The 18,784-nt window shown below is 36.6% G+C and overlaps 1 protein-coding gene across 5 annotated transcripts in view; it reads right to left on the bottom strand.

Moving 5' to 3' along the window:
• Positions 1 to 18,784, bottom strand: part of Tcf12 (transcription factor 12) — a 252,997-nt gene that overhangs the window by 153,428 nt on the left and 80,785 nt on the right. For 4 of the 5 annotated variants that reach the window (XM_048332197.1, XM_048332195.1, XM_048332199.1 and 1 more), the window contains exon 5: positions 2,634 to 2,736. In XM_048332197.1, coding sequence (XP_048188154.1) covers positions 2,634 to 2,736 — 103 coding nt within the window. Of the gene's footprint in view, positions 1 to 2,633; positions 2,737 to 13,326; positions 13,389 to 18,784 lie in introns of all 5 variants that reach the window. The other variant, XM_048332200.1, reaches the window with a different exon arrangement.

The raw sequence follows: 18,784 nt of genomic DNA on the forward strand, positions 1-18,784 counted from the left end.
AAACTTCCTTAAATTAACAAGGAGAGAGAAGAGTGAACCTGTTTTCACTGTCTAGTGCTACAAACGCTTACATTCATGCAACAGTTGAATAACTTTGTCTCACATCAAGTTGGATTGCCTGTTGCTGCAGGGGTGAAACTGCACTACAATTTCAAGATATGGCCATTGCCATATAGCCGGCTATGCTGATGAATCTCATGCAATTGTTTTTACTGAAAATAAAGTAAAGGAAGAGTGGCAAAAACCAGACATTGTCAATGACCAGTGAATTTTGAACACAGATTCCTATTGATTTCAGGATTATTCCACCCTTCTCTGTACATAACCACCACACAATAAATAAATGATTATATAACTGCAGTTGATAAAGTAGTTCAGATGAACACATAGGTTGGTTTTTAGTCTTTTTTTCTATTTAAAAGGAAATAAATCTTTTCACAAATTAGTTATGATTTACATTATTTATTTGTTTATTGCCCATCCTGGGACTTGTGGGCTTTTGTGCTCAAGGCTAGTGCTCTGCCACTTGATCTACAGCTCCACTTCTAAGTTGGAGGGGGAGTGATTAAATTAAGAGTCTCACAGACTTTCCTGTTCAGACTGGCTTCAAACTGTGATCATCAGATCTCAGCGTCCTAAGTAACTAGGATTACAGGTGTGAGCCACCAGTGCCAGCTGGCATAGTTTTGTTTTGTTTTTTTGACAGTCATGGGACTTGAACTCAGGGCCTGAGCATTGTCCTGGCTTCTTTTTGCTTGAGCCACAGCGCCATTTCGGGCTTTTTCTGTATATGTGGTGCTGAGGAATCGAATCCAGGGCTTCATGTATGAAAGGCAAGCACTCTACCACTAGGCCATATTCCCAGCCCCCAACTTAGATTTTTATGTACAGAATATTGATAACTATTGAAAGTATTCCAGTAATCCTCTGAAAACTGAAGAAATCAATAGGCACATCCTCATAATTGCTCCAAATTAGATAACTCAAACTGAATTATAGAAATATATTTAGTCAATAGCTGCTTAGAACAAGTAACTGGCATCCCAAACTGTCTAGATGCCATTGAAATCAGATTTCTTCCCCACAATTTTAATAGTCACCTGGTCGCAACACTGTGCTAATGATGCAATTCCACTGTGCCTATGGGTTTATTTATCTCTGTGAGCAAAGAATAAAGGTAAGAAGAACATGAATACAAAAAGGGCTATCTATGTGATTTACAGTCTTAGAGCAAAGGCCTCAATTAAGAAAGCTTAGTTATATCCCAGAACTACAAAAACACTGACTTTAAGTTGCTCTACTACACTTAGTATAAATTCTTGGAGAAATGAAACAATGCAAAAAGGTGTCTACCTTGCTTTGCTGGTAAGCTTGAAAGAAAAAAATTTAAAATAAATGAACCAATTCATGATTTTGTTTAAATTCAATTCTGAGTTTTACTTTAATACTATGGTTTTCATTTGCCCTTATTTTGAAACAAATGGTCATTTTAACCACAACTTGTGCTGATTACATCCATATCCTTTTTATTCTTGTATCAAACTGAAAACGTCTGGCTTTTTAAACTGTAGTTATCTTAGGCAAAATCCACAAGAATATCAGGCTCTGTGTCCTCAACACTACAGAAAGCAGGAGACACAAACAAAGACTGCAGAGCAAAGTCATTTAGAAAGAATCTGCAGACCACCAGGATTTTGGATTTGAGTAATCCACTTAGATTAGTTTGGCTGTGTCTCAAAAGGACAATTCTAAGATCGAAATATAGGTCACATCCTTAAGAAATAGAGTAAGTAATAAAATCAGTGTCAATTACACAAACATTCCATATTTATATGACGCCAATGGCAATCAGTAAAACAGACTGAATAAAGCTTTTCCAATGTGCTGAGCGACAGCATAAGAAGAAAAAAATTTCATGAACAGATTTATTTTTGAATCAGGTTTTGCAAAGAGGTCAAATTGCTTGTTTAATTTTTTTTTTAAATAATGTTATGCAAACTGGAAAAAAAATAGCATATTTTAGACTGAATAACCTAAAGTCTTTTAGTTAAGAAAAGGAAAAATGAGGTTTCTCATGGGTTAAGGAGTAACAGAAAAAAATTAACCATACATATATCGCCAAAACATATAGATGAAGCTTAGGGGACTATGTCATGCTCTTCAATTTTGCAGATTTTCAAACATCCTCAACATGAACCCAAGTGATTAAAACAAGTTCTATAATATCTAAAGGAAACATTAAATTTCAATCAAGTTCCAAAAGAAAGAGTAAAATCTGCCTAAAATCACATGTATATACATGTGTTAAAACACATACTAATTTGAATACGTGAAATAATGCCTCTTAGCCCCAGAAAACAGAAACATGTAATAGTTGAGGTCATACAGACACTACCAACACTGACAGTTCAAACACCATAACCTCCTGCTTGACAACAATAATAATAGCGCTCTGAGAAGGCCCCAGATTTCAGAATGCTGGCACTCAAGCTGAGCTGAAAAAGAAAAGCTCCACACACCTCTAGAAACTCAGGACTTTCCTTCTAGATACTTACATGTCTTTGGATACAGCAATAAAACAAATTCGTAGTACAGAGGCTTTAGGAAGGCTACTTACAGAAAAATCAACTTACCCATCAGATTTGAGTTCATGAAAGGTGTTGGAGACAAGCCTTCGTGGGCCCCTAATCGACTGTCATTCAAGTGATCACTGTAATGAGGGCTGTCTGTAAAACCCTAGGGGAAAGAAAGACCAGAGTATTAAAGAGATTATTTGGCAGTCATGCTAATTGAGTAGCACAACACACCTAGTTAAGATACAGACTTACAAATGGTCACTCCTAACAAAGTTTCTGGTTCATCATTTGAAAACCTGAACAGCAGAGTGCTGCTTTTACTCCTCTTAAAGTTTTAAAGTAAAAACAAAAAGGTTATTTTTAAATTTTTTTGTTCTTAAAGGTAAGGGGATTTCTGAAAGCAAATACTGGATGAGTACTATGTTTGCAAAGTGATAGGAAGGGAGCTTTTATAAAGGATTACTAAAATTATCTTCAAAAGGCAAATTCTATGGATTAAGAGAAAAAGGATGAAAACAAATCAATTTTTGAGTTGTACTCTTCCTCTCTTCCCAAGCTTTATACATATACAAAGGGTTACACAATTGTAGCTTTATCTAAAATAATAGAAATTATCCATTATCTATATCTAAAAATAACCCACCAACAATATACTGAAAATAAATCCTTTTCCTAAGTAGCAAACAATATATTTAACAACACAAAATCTTATTTGTACTCCTTTTAGAACTAGTATATTATCTGATAGAAACTGAGGCATGTAAAAAGAAAAATATTGAATAAAATAGTTCATTTAAATTTTAAGTCTGAAAATGCAAAAGCATGAATATATTATGATTTCATAATAGCTGTCATTAAATTTCTCTTTAGCATTTAACACATGTGTTTTAAAACAAAAGGAGAAAAGGTAACAAAGTTCCAAAATTCTTGCACATTAAAAACTATCCTGGTTCTCAGATTCTTACACAACATATATCACCACCTCCAAAACAATACTGTTTGTAAATAAAGCTTTGAATCCTAGTTAATAAAAACTAAATTAAAACCATCATAGCAAAAATCAGAACAACTCACATGAGGCCCAAGTAAGACGGAAAATTGCCCTGCCTTGCAGAAACCAGAAACCACCCAAGTCCTCAGGGACTATGAAATCATTAATCACTAACATTTATCACTACCCAGACTACAGGGTAACATTCAAGAAGACACTAATAGGGCTGAAAATGTAGGCATGCTGTCACTTTAACCAAAGGACTAGGAACCAAGAGCTGAAGTAACTGTCAAATCTTTACAATTGCTTATGGGTTCATGCTGCCATTCCTGCTGTTCTGCTTTAAAATTAACCTTCAGAGGATGCTAAATCTCAATGAATCACTGATACACACAGGGAAAATACTCAAGACATACTTGAGTGACGCTTACACCTGGTATGACCACAAGGGTGTCCCCAGTAACTACAATCAGAGTCCCATGCAGAAGAGCCATACAGAATAGGATGGCTCTTACCCATGGTCTCTCCGTGGAGTTACTTCTATTCTGAAGTGAACACTGCTAATGTGCCAAGTGATTTGCCATCACCACACATACATTTGGGTATTCTCCTTGTCATTCTTAGACACAGGATCAACCTGAAAAGCACTCACTAAAACATGTCCTGTCATTTTAAAACAGTATCATTCTAGAAAAATGCTAATTGTGGTGTGCTTGTAGGTCAGTCACACTGTCCACACTAAAGCTGGATGTGAAGAATATATGAATGAATGTATAAATTGGAGAGAATACATATTCTTATGTATGCATTTGTCCAAAGATGGTTAAGTAGAAAGTAATTGTCAAATAGAGCTTCAGTGAAAAATAAAAGGGGGGTTAGTTAACAAGAAATTTAAACAGCATGCTCCTTAACTAACAGATAGAATTAGGTATAGTTCTAATTATAGATCATTAGGAAGAAAAGGACGAATTAAGACAATGTATAATTTATGATTACCATAGTTCAAATGGCAAATGGGTAAGGTATAAGCCAATGTAGCCATGGAGCAACTAGGTTAAAAGGAACAAAAAGCAAAATAATCCATGAACCTGCAAGGATTTGAAGGAACTAGTAATGACATCAAATAGAAAACAATCACAGTACAGATTTTTAACTGATAGATAGTGACTATGCTAGGGATTGAGGATGAGGCAGAGCACTGGGCTACTATTTCCAAAACACTGTTTGGTCCCCAGTACCAGAGAAAATAAAAGGGAGTCACTATACTAAAAAAAAGTTCAAACTAGGGAGGGGCTGGGGATATGGCCTAGAGGCAAGAGTGCTTGCCTCGTATACAAGAGGCCTTGGGTTCAATTCCCCAACACCACATACACAGAAAATGGCCAGAAGTGGCGCTGTGGCTCAAGTGGCAGAGTGCTAGCCTTGAGCAAAAGGAAGCCAGGGACAGTGCTCAGGCCCTGAGTCCAAGGCCCAGGACTGGCAAAAATAAAAATAAAAAAAAGTTCAAACTAAAACCTCTAAAGTTTCTAATTAAAAATCTGGATTTTGTTTGTCTTTTTTTACCCTGTGTCTCTCAAATTTGGTATTCCCTTTCAATTTCCTACTTCTAATACCAGTATACACAAACAAATACAAAAGCAATACTTGCAAAACTGTTTGGTGTAAGTGAACTGAACACCTCAGGGGGGGAAAGGGTAAGGGGGAGGAGGGAGGGGGGTATGAGGGACACGGTAACAAACAGTACAAGAAATGTATCCAATGCCTAACGTATGAAACTGTAACCCCTCTGTACATCAGTTTGATAATAAAAATTTGAAAAAAAAAATCTGGATTTTGGCCATGTGTGGTATTACATACTGGTAATCTCAGCACTTGTGTGCCTGAAGCAGGAGGTTCATGAGGGTGAGGCTACCCAGGGCTACATATATAGCGAGACCTCACCTTAAAAACCCAATGAATCAAACAAACTGAAACATTATTTGACTTCTGAAAATTGGTATTACTGTAAAAATAACTGCTAAAAATTTATGATATGCATATGGGAGATGACATACATTACGAAAAACAAACCATAACAATCAGAATTGTCTATTATGCTAGCTTTTTAGCCATTCTAGCCTACTGGCCACAACTTATTTCCAAACATTCTTCAAAAAATTACTGTTCCTATCTCTTGGTAAAAAAGAACAGCATATAAAATTAATGATTGATAAAATTATTAATAATAAAGGCTAAAATGAGAAAGAGGGAGAACAATGGAAGGGATGACTGACCAAGTTGTATTCTTCACATAAAGGGACATATTAAAATTGAGAGCTGTAGAAATATATGAAGTTAATTTTTTTAAGTTAATACATGGAGTGATACAAAAGCTGTTCAATTCCATACTTAAAATATACCTTAATTATTATTTGGTAAATTTTAAATAGTTCCATCTATGAGTAAGTAACAATTCATATAAGCTTTGATGTTTTGAAATATATTCAACAAAGTTCATTTCATACTGTTTTCTCTGCTCGTTGTAGGGTGCAAGAATTTAGAAATGTTAAATCTCTGCTACAAGAGAAAACCCATGAAGTTATTCATCAAAAGTTGTTTCTAGGGGCTGGAGATATAGCCTAGTGGCAAGAGTGCCTGCCTCGGATACATGAGGCCCTAGGTTCGATTCCCCAGCACCACATATACAGAAAACGGCCAGAAGCGGCGCTGTGGCTCAAGTGGCAGAGTGCTAGCCTTGAGCGGGAAGAAGCCAGGGACAGTGCTCAGGCCCTGAGTCCAAGGCCCAGGACTGGCCAAAAAAAAAATAAATAAATAAAAAAGTTGTTTCTCTATTTAAACTAATCTAAGTAAGACATAATCACACCTTTTGTTATAAAAACTTGAGGACAGATGAATGGACTGTCTATTTGACCTATCTATCTACCTACTTAACTTCCCTACTTACCTCTTTCTCAGAAACTTACTATTATGTTTTCAGATACAAAAAAAAAAGGAGTAAGCCAGGTGTGATGGCTCCTGCCTGTAATGCTACCTACTTCAAAGGCAGGAATTCAGGGACTATAGTTCAGTGCCAGGCAGATCATAAAAGTTCAAGAGATTTCATCTCAACTCATGTCTATCCACACCTGTCAACATCTATCTGCCTGCATGCTTTGAGTTCTAATGTTTTCAATGTGTGCTATCAATGTGTATCTTAGATGTGCTTATCAACACTTACCAATTTTGTCTTTCCTTCGCTTTACTCCCTTCTGCCTGCTTTCTTCTTCTTTTCATTCTTTCTTTTCTTTCATCTTTTTCTTGCGTTTTCATATAACTTTCATGTAGTTACTTATGAGATTTAAAAATTGAAGTATGCGTAGGAAGGTGTACAATGCATGTGTAAACATATGTAGCACCACCTAGAATGTATTAGGAATTCTGCTAAATGCCTAGATACAGGATGAATAAAACAATCTTTACCTTCCCAGACACTTACATTAGAAGAAAAGAATAATATGCAAAAATATTTTAATGAGCTGATAACTTTTCCATGCAGTCTAAGATGTTCCATATTACCACTATTAGATTCCTATTATTAGTCTAAAGCACAGGATGGACTGACAAGTAAAATTTTAAATGAAGCTCAAGTCATTTTGCCAAATTCCAAGTTAAACTTCCTGGACTGAGTATAAATATATTAGAAGATATCCATATACCAGCACAGCTCCAAATGTGAACATTAAAGCAAAGAACATTGCTAGAATGGCAGAAAAAAATAGCACTGAGTTTAATGAAGAAGGCCTACAAATGTAAAAAAAAAAATGCTATTAATTAGAAAAACAAAGTATCAATAAGCACACCTCTGGTGACATCATGAGCATTACAACTAACTCTAGTTGAGAACCTGCTATGATTTAGCTCTATTCTATAGTCTTTCATATGTCAGTTAATTTAACCTTTATGTTTTAATACTATATCTTTTCTATGACATGAAAGAAAAATAATACCTTAAAGAATCAAATGATTTTGATCAAACCAGAGAATAGTAGAGACTTAACTTCCCATAATAGTACACATTTACATGTTAGTCACTGATTTTTCTCTAATCTCCAGCACCAAGAAATCTGTTAATGTGATTGACAATTAACAGAGAATCATTTTCACTAGGGCAACTATCCTCCAGGTCTCAAAAAGCCTTTGTTTTTTATTTATTTATTTAAGTGCAATTTTATTGCTATTATTAAGGTGTTGTATGGAGCAGTTACCATTGCATAGTCTTTATGCTTTTAAAGAATGTACCCAAGAAATGTTTATATGATCTATATCTACTGATTTTTATCATAGAAAAATAAACTTGAAAAAAACACAAGAACACAAAAGAATACACTTATTTAACTACATGACATATTATGTCAGAGCAAAGATAGCATTTATCATATAGCCTTTGAAAGCCTCACCAGTCCAATTTTTAGTAGGACTGTGAAAACTATTTTAACTTTGTGAATACTCTAAAGATTTAAGAGACATGTAAAATTCACTGGACTATACTAGGTAAACTGCTGGGTTAGACTATTAGCTATATTTCAAAATATACAATTCTAGTACTGCTTGCTGCTTTGCCTGAATCTAGATTCTCTTACTGGTTGAATATTGTAGCACTCATTTCAGAGGTTAAGACAAAATCAAGAAATCAACAAGCATTCCTAAAACCACACAAGTGTGGTAATTTTCTAATTGTACTATGTTAAAACAAAACACAGATTTCTCACTATAGATTGCAAAGTATCAATAGCAAATTATCTGCACAAAGTTTATAGTAAGAAACACAATTGTTGGGTTGGGAATGTGGCTTAGTGGTAGAGTGCTTGCCTAGCACACATGAAGCCCTGGGTTCTATTCCTCAGTACCATATAAACAGAAAAGGCCAGAAGTGGTGCTGTAACTTAAGTGGTAAGTAGAGTGCTAGCCTGGAGCAAAAGAAGCTTAGGGACAGTGTGTCCAGGCCCTGAGTTAAAGCCTCAGGACTGGGGAAATAAATAAATAACAAAACCACAACAAAAAAACCCACTATTACTCAATAGCAAAGACAATATCAAAATTCCAAGGATCCCTTAAGTAAGCAAAATTTTCAGACTTGTGCAAGATAGTAAAAGGGCAGCCAATAGGAAAATGCAGTCTTCAGCAACCCAAAAGGAACTACATTAGTCAACAACCACATCTGCTTGACTGACAGTAGATCCTTCAAATTGGTCCTTCAAATGATACCAGCATCTTTTTGAGATACCAATGCAGATAACCAAGTTAAGCTATGTCAGAATCTTTATCCACGAACACTGTGAACAAATAAATGTGCTATTTTACACTGGTAGGTTTATGCTAATTTAACATAGTAAGAAATAACTCTACTTGTACATAGGTGAAAACGAAATTTCACAACTTGAGGGATGAGTGTGTGCATCTGGGATAGATGGAAGGAGGGAGAATAATGGATGGGGTAACGCTCATCAAGATACACTGAACACATAAAATGACAAGTAGAATTGAAACCCCTTCATACAACTATTTAAAGATAATAAAGAGATAACTAATGCAAACATTTAGCAACAAAATAGATAACGAATGCAAATATTTAGCAACAAAATATTATGAAAATGTCAATAAATTAAATTTAGATGAAATGGACAATTTCTTAAATGAAACAAGCCAACTCAACTGATTTTGCTTTTTTAAAAAAAGATAATATGAATAGCCTTTTATCTACTAATTTAATTCAAAATCAACCCAAAAAGAAATCTAAACACCTAGACATTTTCAGTAGTAAATTCTACTAAACATTTAAGAGAAAATACCAGTTGTATAAAAGTTCATCCAGAAAGCAAGAAGTAATAATTCTAAGCTGATTTCCTAAGGTCAACATTATTATGATACCAAATATAGGAAAGGACAAAAATAGTACAAGAAAGAAGGAAAAACAAACCCTACAGATCAATATTGCCCGACTATAAATATTTGAGACATTTCAGCAAACTGAATCCAACAATATATGAGCAGGTCAGTAACAAATTTTACCCTAGGATTGCAAAGTTGCTTTGAAATTTAAAAATCAAGCAATCAATAACTCACACTAAAAAGAAAAACAATCTCATGAACAAATGCAGGAAAAAATTATAAAATTCAACATCTACATTTAATAAACACTCAATAAATTAGGAATACAGGAACTCATCAAATAAGTAACACCAATAAAACCTGCAGCTAGCATCAGTTTTATCACCAAGACTAAGAGCAAGGCAAAGCTGTCCACTCTTACCACCCTGATCAACAATGAGCAATAAATGTTGGTCGGTTTAAAAAGATAAAAAAGAAAACAAACAAAAAAGACTCTCCTAAAAAAAAAAAAAAAAAGACCCTCCTGATTAGAAATAAAAAGGCCAATTTCTCATTTTTGACAGATATAAACTGTCCAAACAGAAAATCCTACATACTGTACCAAAATCCTCTATAATGTAAGTTTATAAAACAAGGTTCATATACAAAGACTAACCGTAGTTGTTTTTTATCAGATATAAACCAAAAGTGAAAATTTACATCTCTAACAGTAGTAGTCCACATAAAATTATGAAATGTTTGGTTGTTAAAATGAACAGAATGTATGCAAGACCTGACCACAGAAAACTATGAAACATTACTAAGAAAAATTAAAGACTTAAACAGAAACATATGCCATATGGGTTAAAACTCTCCACCTTGCTAAGATGTCAATTATCCTCAAATTGACCTGTAGGTTTGATGCAATCCCAACCAAAACCTTCAAAAGCTTTGTAGAATCTGATACATTGGTTGAAATCTTTTCAGTTTGTCTGGGTGGGGTGGTACATGACTACAATCCCAGATCCTGAGGAAGATCATGGTTCAAGGCCAGTCCTAGCAAAAAAATCAGTGAGACTCATTTCATCAATCAAGTTGAGGATAGTTCACAATGTAATCCCAGCTATGCGGAAGCACAGGTAGAAACATCATGGTCTGAGGGCTGCCCCATAAAGAAAGTACAAAATCCTATCTAAAATAATAATAACAATAAAGTAATAGCAAGTGGAAGAATGGTTCAAGTGCAGAGCAGTTGCCTAGCATGCCTGAGACCATGACTGCATTTGGTTCAAGGCAGCTGGTTATTTACCACTTCATCACAAAAAATAGTTTCCTAAACTCAAAGGTTTAGTCTCTTCCATATACCATGTTGGTTATGAGTCCTTTACATCTGAAATGTCCCCCAAAAGCCCATGTGCTGAAAAAAGGCTTTGTTTCTAAAGCAGCAAGTTCAGAGCTGGGGCTTCTGAATCATGACTGGATCGTGAAGGCTGTGACGAGGATCAGTTCATAATTTGATTGGTTATTGGAAGATGATGCAAACCTGGGAGACAGAACCAAGTTGATGGTCCTAGGGGGAGGAGGGTGCGCTTGAGTACAATTGACCCAGTCCCTGCCCCTCCCATGACATCCTGTTTCCTCCTGCATGAGGTGAGCAGATTTAGTATACCACATGTTCTCTGCCATGAAGTCTGCTTCAACATGGCCCAGAAACAAGCCAATTGTCCATGGACAGAAAATGCCTAAAACATGAGCCAAAGTACATCTTTCATCTTTTATTTTCTCAAGTATTTTATCACCATTACAGAAAGCTGTCTAACACATGATACAAAGCCACATTAGAATAATTATCTTAACTGGTAAAGAATGGAAGCTTAGATCTTAAGCATCAGTTCAATATGCTGAAACATTTTCATCTTCTATTCTCAGAATAAAACTGTAAGAATACATGGCAGCAGAAGCAAATCTCAAGAGGAACTGACATGTACAATGCTGCTAAGCCTTTGTCAACATAAGCTCATGTAGGTCTCATAGTAGGTAATAAATGTTTTAAACAGATTTAAAGAACGGATGCCTTTTCTTTTCTTAAATATGTGTATGTCTATACTCTGTTATAAGGATATAGATTCTAAGCACGAGTTGCTCCATTTCCCTCCCAAATATCTTAAATCCCAAGATCTGTAATGCAAAATTTTCCCCATAGCTCTTATGCACATAAAAAAATCTAGTTTTTCTGATGTACAGAAACTTATTGGACACTTAAAAACTGTAACAGTTCATCAACTTGTTCAGGACATGTTCCAGGAATTCAAAACAGCTGTCTCTCCAAGGAGCATCCAAAACATAAAATTCCTAACATGGTTTTATATCAGAATGGACATGTAACTTTCCATGGGCCAAGATATAAAACTAGGAACAACACTTATAAATTGTAGGTATGTGCTACATATTTATAAAACTTCTCTATTTAATCTTCTTAGGACAAAGCTAGAAACTACCCACATCAAATCTAAGGGCTGGACACAAATCTGGCTGGTTTGCCCTTTAGCCCTTCCTGTTGTGGTTTTGTTTAACATTTTAAATGAGTAACTTTTTAAAAAAGAAATAATGATAGCAGAGAAAGCCAAGCAAGAACACGAAGCCCCAAGTTCAGGCCCAGTACTGGCATAACAGAACAGCACCAACAATTTAAGGGGGAAAAAAAGGACCTAGCGGGGCACTGGGAACTTGTGCCTGGGATCCTAGCTACTCAGGGCGCTGAAATCTGGAATACCTCCAATGGAAGCCAGCCATGGCTGGAACATCTGAAAGACTATCTCCAATTACCTAGAAAAATTGCAAACTGGAGGCATGGTTCAAGTGATGAGTATAAGCCATGAGTAAGTTGAGTTTAAGGCCCTGAGTTCATACCCCAGTACTGGCAGGGGTGGAGTGGTGGGAGGGGGGTGGTAATGATGGCAGTATTACCTTACATGTTTTAGAAATCTTTCAAGTAGGCAAGTAGGGCATAACTATTTGGGTCTCTCTTATATTTTGACAAGTGCAACACAGTAGAAACAGGTAGTAATTTAAAAGGCATACAGCCTACAACCCCTAGATGTTTAATATCTGGTGATTTGTCTCTAAACCTGATTTTCCTCACCTCTAAAACAAAGAGTAGGTTCTTAGCTGATATGAAGATCAAAACAAGCAACACTGGAGAGTGAAGCCTTATCAACAATACTGTGATAAACATTAGTTAGAATTAATTATTAATAAAAATAGGCTAAGTAGGGCTGATTATTTGTTTGGTCAGAATATACCCTAAAACTTTATTCCCATGAACAAGAAATCTCTATACTGAGAAAACACTGAGACTGCTAAGAAAATAAGAATAAGCTCAAAATTACAAAATGAAATAAAAGACAGTCAAAGATAAATAAGCTAGATCAGTCCTGATGAAGATGTTACAGACATACAAAATTAAGTAAAATTCACAATAAGGCAAGAAACTGACAGAAAAGTTCTTCCCCAAAATATCTATGGTAGAGCAAGCACATCAACAGGTTTGTCTCTACAAAGAATGGCTAAACAGAAAAAAGAGAAGCTTCGATTGGCTTAAAATAGAGTAATAGACAATCCAACCTAAGTGATTTATTTCACCTTAAATATCTCCGGACAACATATCTGATGGTACTTATATCATCATAACCCAACTTTTTCTTATCCAAGAACATAAATATTGACTTGTAGGCAGATACCAAACATTTCTAATGAACATTTACTACCAAGGGCTTATTTAAACCTAACATCAAAATACATCCATTCTAACAGGCAGGTTTTTCCCTTTCCACACTTAGAACATTTTGAAGGAGCAGTTACATAACAAAACAGATTAATGGGAACATAGATGCAATATATAGAAACACTTACTTTACTTCTCTGTCCCTTCTGTCTTGCTTTGCTATTTAACTGCTTCATCTTGTGTTTTGTACCTGAGATCAAGAGGCATAAAACACTATTCAAATTTGTGGGTCCTTTCTAATTAGTGCATATGAATTCCTAATCACTAAAAAAATCTGTAACTTTTCCCCTTCAAAAATAGAAACAGTAACAAACAATATATAATTTAGAGAAAATTATCTATGCTACAAGAAAGAAAGCAATACTGAACTTTATTATACACTAATGCTGACAAATAAGGAACAACAAATAAATGCTACCTTTAGCTTCTCACACCATTTCTCCCCAATAGAGGGGGAAATGTTAAAATCAAATAATCTGGTAGTCATTTAACATAACCACAACTAACTTGTCATACACAGCCTAAAACCCTGGGGGGAAGAGTTTAATTCAGGAGTTAATGATTCTTTGGAAGGAGTCCATAGAATGTCACATCTTTCCCAGTCACCTAAGTTTTGTCAGCTGCTTCACCCATCCACTTTGTGACATTTCTTTTCTGTCCATTACTCTTCAGTGTGGCTACTATCACCCTCACCCAAGTGTAATTTTTTGAATGGACCTATAAATGAATCTTTGTTGACTGACTTATTGCTTGTGTATTGCTTGTGTATTCTTAATACATACAATAAATTAACCCCTATAAAAGATTTTAAGGATTTAAAATGTCATTTTCTGTATAAAACTGTTTTAAATTGGCTCTGTAGTCACTAAAGATAGACTACTTTTCTCCAACACAAAGATTACCTGGCTCTGATTTCTCCATGGAGTTTAGATCTGGGGACCCTGCCTCTCTGTCCTTATGTTCCCATTACTCCATACTTCCATGTTGTCCGTCTGTGCCTGTCTGCCTGCCTCTGTGTGTGTGTGTGTGTGTGTGTGTGTGTCTCATATTCTTTCTTTCCCACTCTCCATCTGTCTGTGTATCATTATTTTGGCAGTACTGGCGTTTTGGATTCGAGGCTTGTGCTCTATCATATAAGCCACGACCTTAGTCCTACTTCAACTCCAATAATAACAAGGTCTTTGCTCATGTCCTACTATTATTCAAATACTTCTTCCTCCTTTCTGATCACTAGAAGCAATCTCTCCTTAAGTAACCAATGATATTATTTTGGTGATTAATAGGTATGCAATTTATAGCTCCTCTATTGCTATCTTTAAATATAACTAAAATAATACACATATGTATTTCTAAACATACATTATCAACTCTGAAAATACACACTGAATCACCTTTTGGCATTTCAGGTACTGAATGCATTTACAAATCTACAAATCATAAAATTGGAAACCAAAGATTGTTTAGAAGCAGGGAAACTAAAAATGGTGATTGTGTGCTCTGTTCCCAAAGGGAAAGAAAAACAAGTTCTGTCTGCTCTAGCGACTCCCCATTCTGCTGTCAAATGTAAATCAACCTTCTAAAACCCTAGCCAGAGTAACTCTTCCTGAGGTCAGAATGACCTCTTTGGATTTTTTATAGATAGGACATGACGGTACCAAAGCTTTATTATCCTTTATCAAACTCACTAACTACAAATTATAGAGTGGCTCTTAGCCAAGTTTGTCCACGTGAATGAAAAGATACTGAATAGCCACTAAGAATGCAGACAGCACTAAGCAAAATTAAAGTTGTCTTTCGCCTCATCTGGCAGAAATGGTCATCACAAGAGAAATGATGGGCTGGGGATATAGCCTAGTGGCAAGAGTGCCTGCCTCGGATACATGAGGCCCTAGGTTCGATTCCCCAGCACCACATATACAGAAAATGGCCAGAAGCGGCGCTGTGGCTCAAGTGGCAGAGTGCTAGCCTTGAGCGGGAAGAAGTCAAGGACAGTGCTCAGGCCCTGAGTCCAAGGCCCAGGACTGGCCAAAAAAAAAAAAAAAATCTACACAAGAGAAATGATGTGAATCTCATCTAGATAACCTTATAGACTAATTTCACTCTCTAGAAACTCTGAAACCTACATTCTCTTTTGGTGAACTTTATTTTTGTTTCCCTTATCCCAAGTGCTCCGCTGTGGCTTTGTGTATAAATTTCAGAAGCCTAGAGCAACTCCAAAATCATTGTGCCCTCATTGTAAGGTTCATCAGAAAGGAAGCCCACCACTTGGTTCAGGCAGAAAGGAGTTTATTGGGGGAGAGCAAACTGCTGGCCCACACGCACAAGATGGAAGTGTGGGGAGACAGAGGGGAAGGAAGAAGGGAAAAAGAGAGGAAAGAGCAAGAGAGTAAAAGAGAAAAGGAGAGAGAGCAGGGATCATGTTGAGCCGGATTATATAGGAAAAGGTGGGCAATCTGGCCAGGTGGTTTGGATGTGACCTCAGAGAAGTAGGAGGTAACTGCCTCCAGGTGTGCCAGTAACGTAGGTAACTCAGGTACTGGGCACAGACTTAAACAGGTGGGGGCGGGGAGCAGGGGCATCTGCATGGAGCCCTCCCAGGAGTGGGCCTTACATTCCAGCCTTTATAGTAATCATGAAAAAGGGCACTGACTCTCTCTGGCTACTTCCTGCTGGCAAGAGGCGTCGACATTAGGGGTACAAGGCAGAGATGTGGCCCTACCAGGAGAAGGCAGGCAGCAGCTGTCCCTTGGTGTTAGATGCCAGTCCTTGAATGAAGCCTGGAAAAAGTCTCATGAGGCAGGGGCTGTAACTTATTAACAGGAATTGATCACAAACACTATCAGAGTAATTTCTCTAAAACTGCCCGCTTTCTCCTTCGGCTTATGGAGTAGATCAAACCCAGAATGGCTAGCCTTTGAGAGGGAACCTAGAGGAGGGTCCCTGGAACCAAGCCTGCATCACACTCTCGAGGGCACAAGCTAAAAAGTTGGGCCGTTGAGACTGATTTTCTAGCCTATGAGGCATTCTGAGACTTTATGGAGTAGTCTGGCAAGGACTTGGGAGTCCATAAACATGTAAACGGGGGTCCACAAGGACATACACAGGGGTTTACAAGGACACAGAGTCAAATTCTCAATTCAGGCATCCCTGAAATGAGAACAGACTGGCCAAAAAGGCCACTTTCTCTAGGATTTGATGTGTCAGTTTGCTGTCCACATGTCCCTAACAAATGTTCTCTGAAATGATCCCCATGTTGCTAAGAGAAGAGCAGAAGTCCTAGCAAGTATTACAAGGGAAGACCACAAAACAAATCTGCTCCCTTCTCTTAGTAAAAAGTCCCTGAAATTACTTTGTGGTGAGTCACAGGCAGCAGAAGAAGGATCATCTCCACTTAACTGTTTTTCCCTTCTCTGCTTAGGTCCACATTATTAGCACTCACTCCATTTCTATCCATGGGGAAAAAAGTTGAGATAAAGAGAAATATCTTGCTTGGAGTCACAACAATAGACACTGAAAGCCCACCAATTAGCCAAACTGATTTAACACTGACTCTTCAATTTTGCTCTATTCACTCTCATAATACACTATACCTGCTAGGGAAATGTTTCTACAATCTCCAGCCATCCTTTTTCATTAGCTGCACATCCTCTTATTTTCTAGTCTCCCAGTCCTCCAGAGTATGACCGAAAAACTTAGGGCAGTTCTTTGAGTTGGGAAATACTAAGATAAGGGGATTAAAAACACACTAGTATTCGATTCAGAGCGTTTGAGTTCTAGGCCAGTGAATGATTAATTAGTCCTGTAGTCTAGCAAGATCTCATGTGTATTTTGTTCAGATAACACAAGGCAGAATCTGGACAAATCTCAAACTCTGCTTCTCAGTCTCTGCTCCCTCATCTATAAAGGGACTAGATATAAATGATAACTAACACACTTCCAGCTTTGAAAATTTTATGATACTGTAAATGCAAATGATTTATTTCATTCTGCAAAAAATATTATTGCAAAAAGAAAGAAAAATAAATAATGGGAAAAAATTTCAAGTACCCAAGCCACTCGTGAGAGCTGGTTGTTTCAAAAATAACAATCACAGTAGTAACATATAACTTGAAAAATGCTCATGATTAAAATGCTGTGGTCACTGACAGTACTTCTAAATGTATTTCCTGCCCACGGTTTTCCTACTAGCAAACTCATTTTTAACTTTTTAAATAAAAGGGTGAAAAACATTGTCTCTAACAACAACAACAACAAAAAAAAAAAAACCCTCTTATCTCCTCTGTGAGCCCCCACCTCAGATGCTTCACTCAGAGACTCAAGTGATCAGACATCTCAGAAATAGAATGTTAATTCAGAAAATATAGCCATCACAGTGGATATTATTAGCTAAATGGAGATAATGTAGTAATAATAGCAGCTCTCGTTTGGGATATTAATAAGACACTTCATAAACCTCAAAATTAGAGACAAGAACCTAGAAACTCAAACATGTGAAGTAAATAACACCACATGGAACCTTTTCAAGGCCCCTCACCTTTTTCACTTTCTTTTCAGTACTGGGGATTTAATTCAGGTCCTCTAGCTATGCAATCAGTTCAGTACTGGAACCACGCCTCTGGTTCTTTTTGTTTCTTTTCTCACACAGGGTCTCAAGATTCTTCCCCAAGGCTGGTCTTAACCCGTTACCCTTTTATCTCTACCTCCCAAGTAGCTGGGATTTCAACTGTGTACCACCACTCCTGGCTGAAAGCCTATAATATTAAACAAAATGCCTAAGTATGATCCTCATCGACCAGAATAAATTTGTAGGCACAGAAGTCTTATTAAATTAATAGCACCACCAGTTACTTCAAGCCTCATAATTTTAAATCGATTTTTCTTCCCTCAACATCTAAAACCAACCTAATAAGTCTAATGATTATTTCTCAATTAGATTATATTTAGCAAATGCACCCATATGTATAAAGCATTGTATTATACAAAGACAAAAACTTTCATAGCAACATTTAGCAAGAAGAAACTTGCTATCACAAAGACAAAATAAAATAAAGTAGATAACTAAGAGGGCATAAAATTGATTTCATTTATATTCTTTATAATTCTGAAAGAAAAAAGTCCAAATCAGCAAATATCCTCATCTGTTACACTTAAAGTGCAGCATATTTGGATAATATATATACATGTAAGTGTATACACACACACACACACACACACACACACACATCCAAGAAAAAGAAATACTTTGGCTAAACGATATTTGTGTGTCTGTGTCAGTCCTGAGGCTTGAACTCAGGGCCTGGGCACTGTCCCTGGGCTTCTTTTTGCTCAAGGATAGCGCTCTTCCACTCAGGCCCAGTTTCAGCTTCAGATTTTTTCAAGTAGTTTACTGGAGATGAGTCTCACGGACTTTCCTGCCAGGGCTGGCTTCGAACCTCAATCCTCAGATCTTAGCCTCCTGAGTAGACAGGATTACAGGTATGAACCACCAGTGCCTGGCTTCAAATGATGCTCTTATTAGTAAGATCATAATCATTTATGCTTATGATTATGAATAATGGCTAAGATGGTGAGCATAGAGATAAAACC

The sequence above is a fragment of the Perognathus longimembris genome, chromosome 23 (genome assembly GCF_023159225.1).
Source record: "Perognathus longimembris pacificus isolate PPM17 chromosome 23, ASM2315922v1, whole genome shotgun sequence".
NCBI lineage: Eukaryota > Metazoa > Chordata > Mammalia > Rodentia > Heteromyidae > Perognathus > Perognathus longimembris.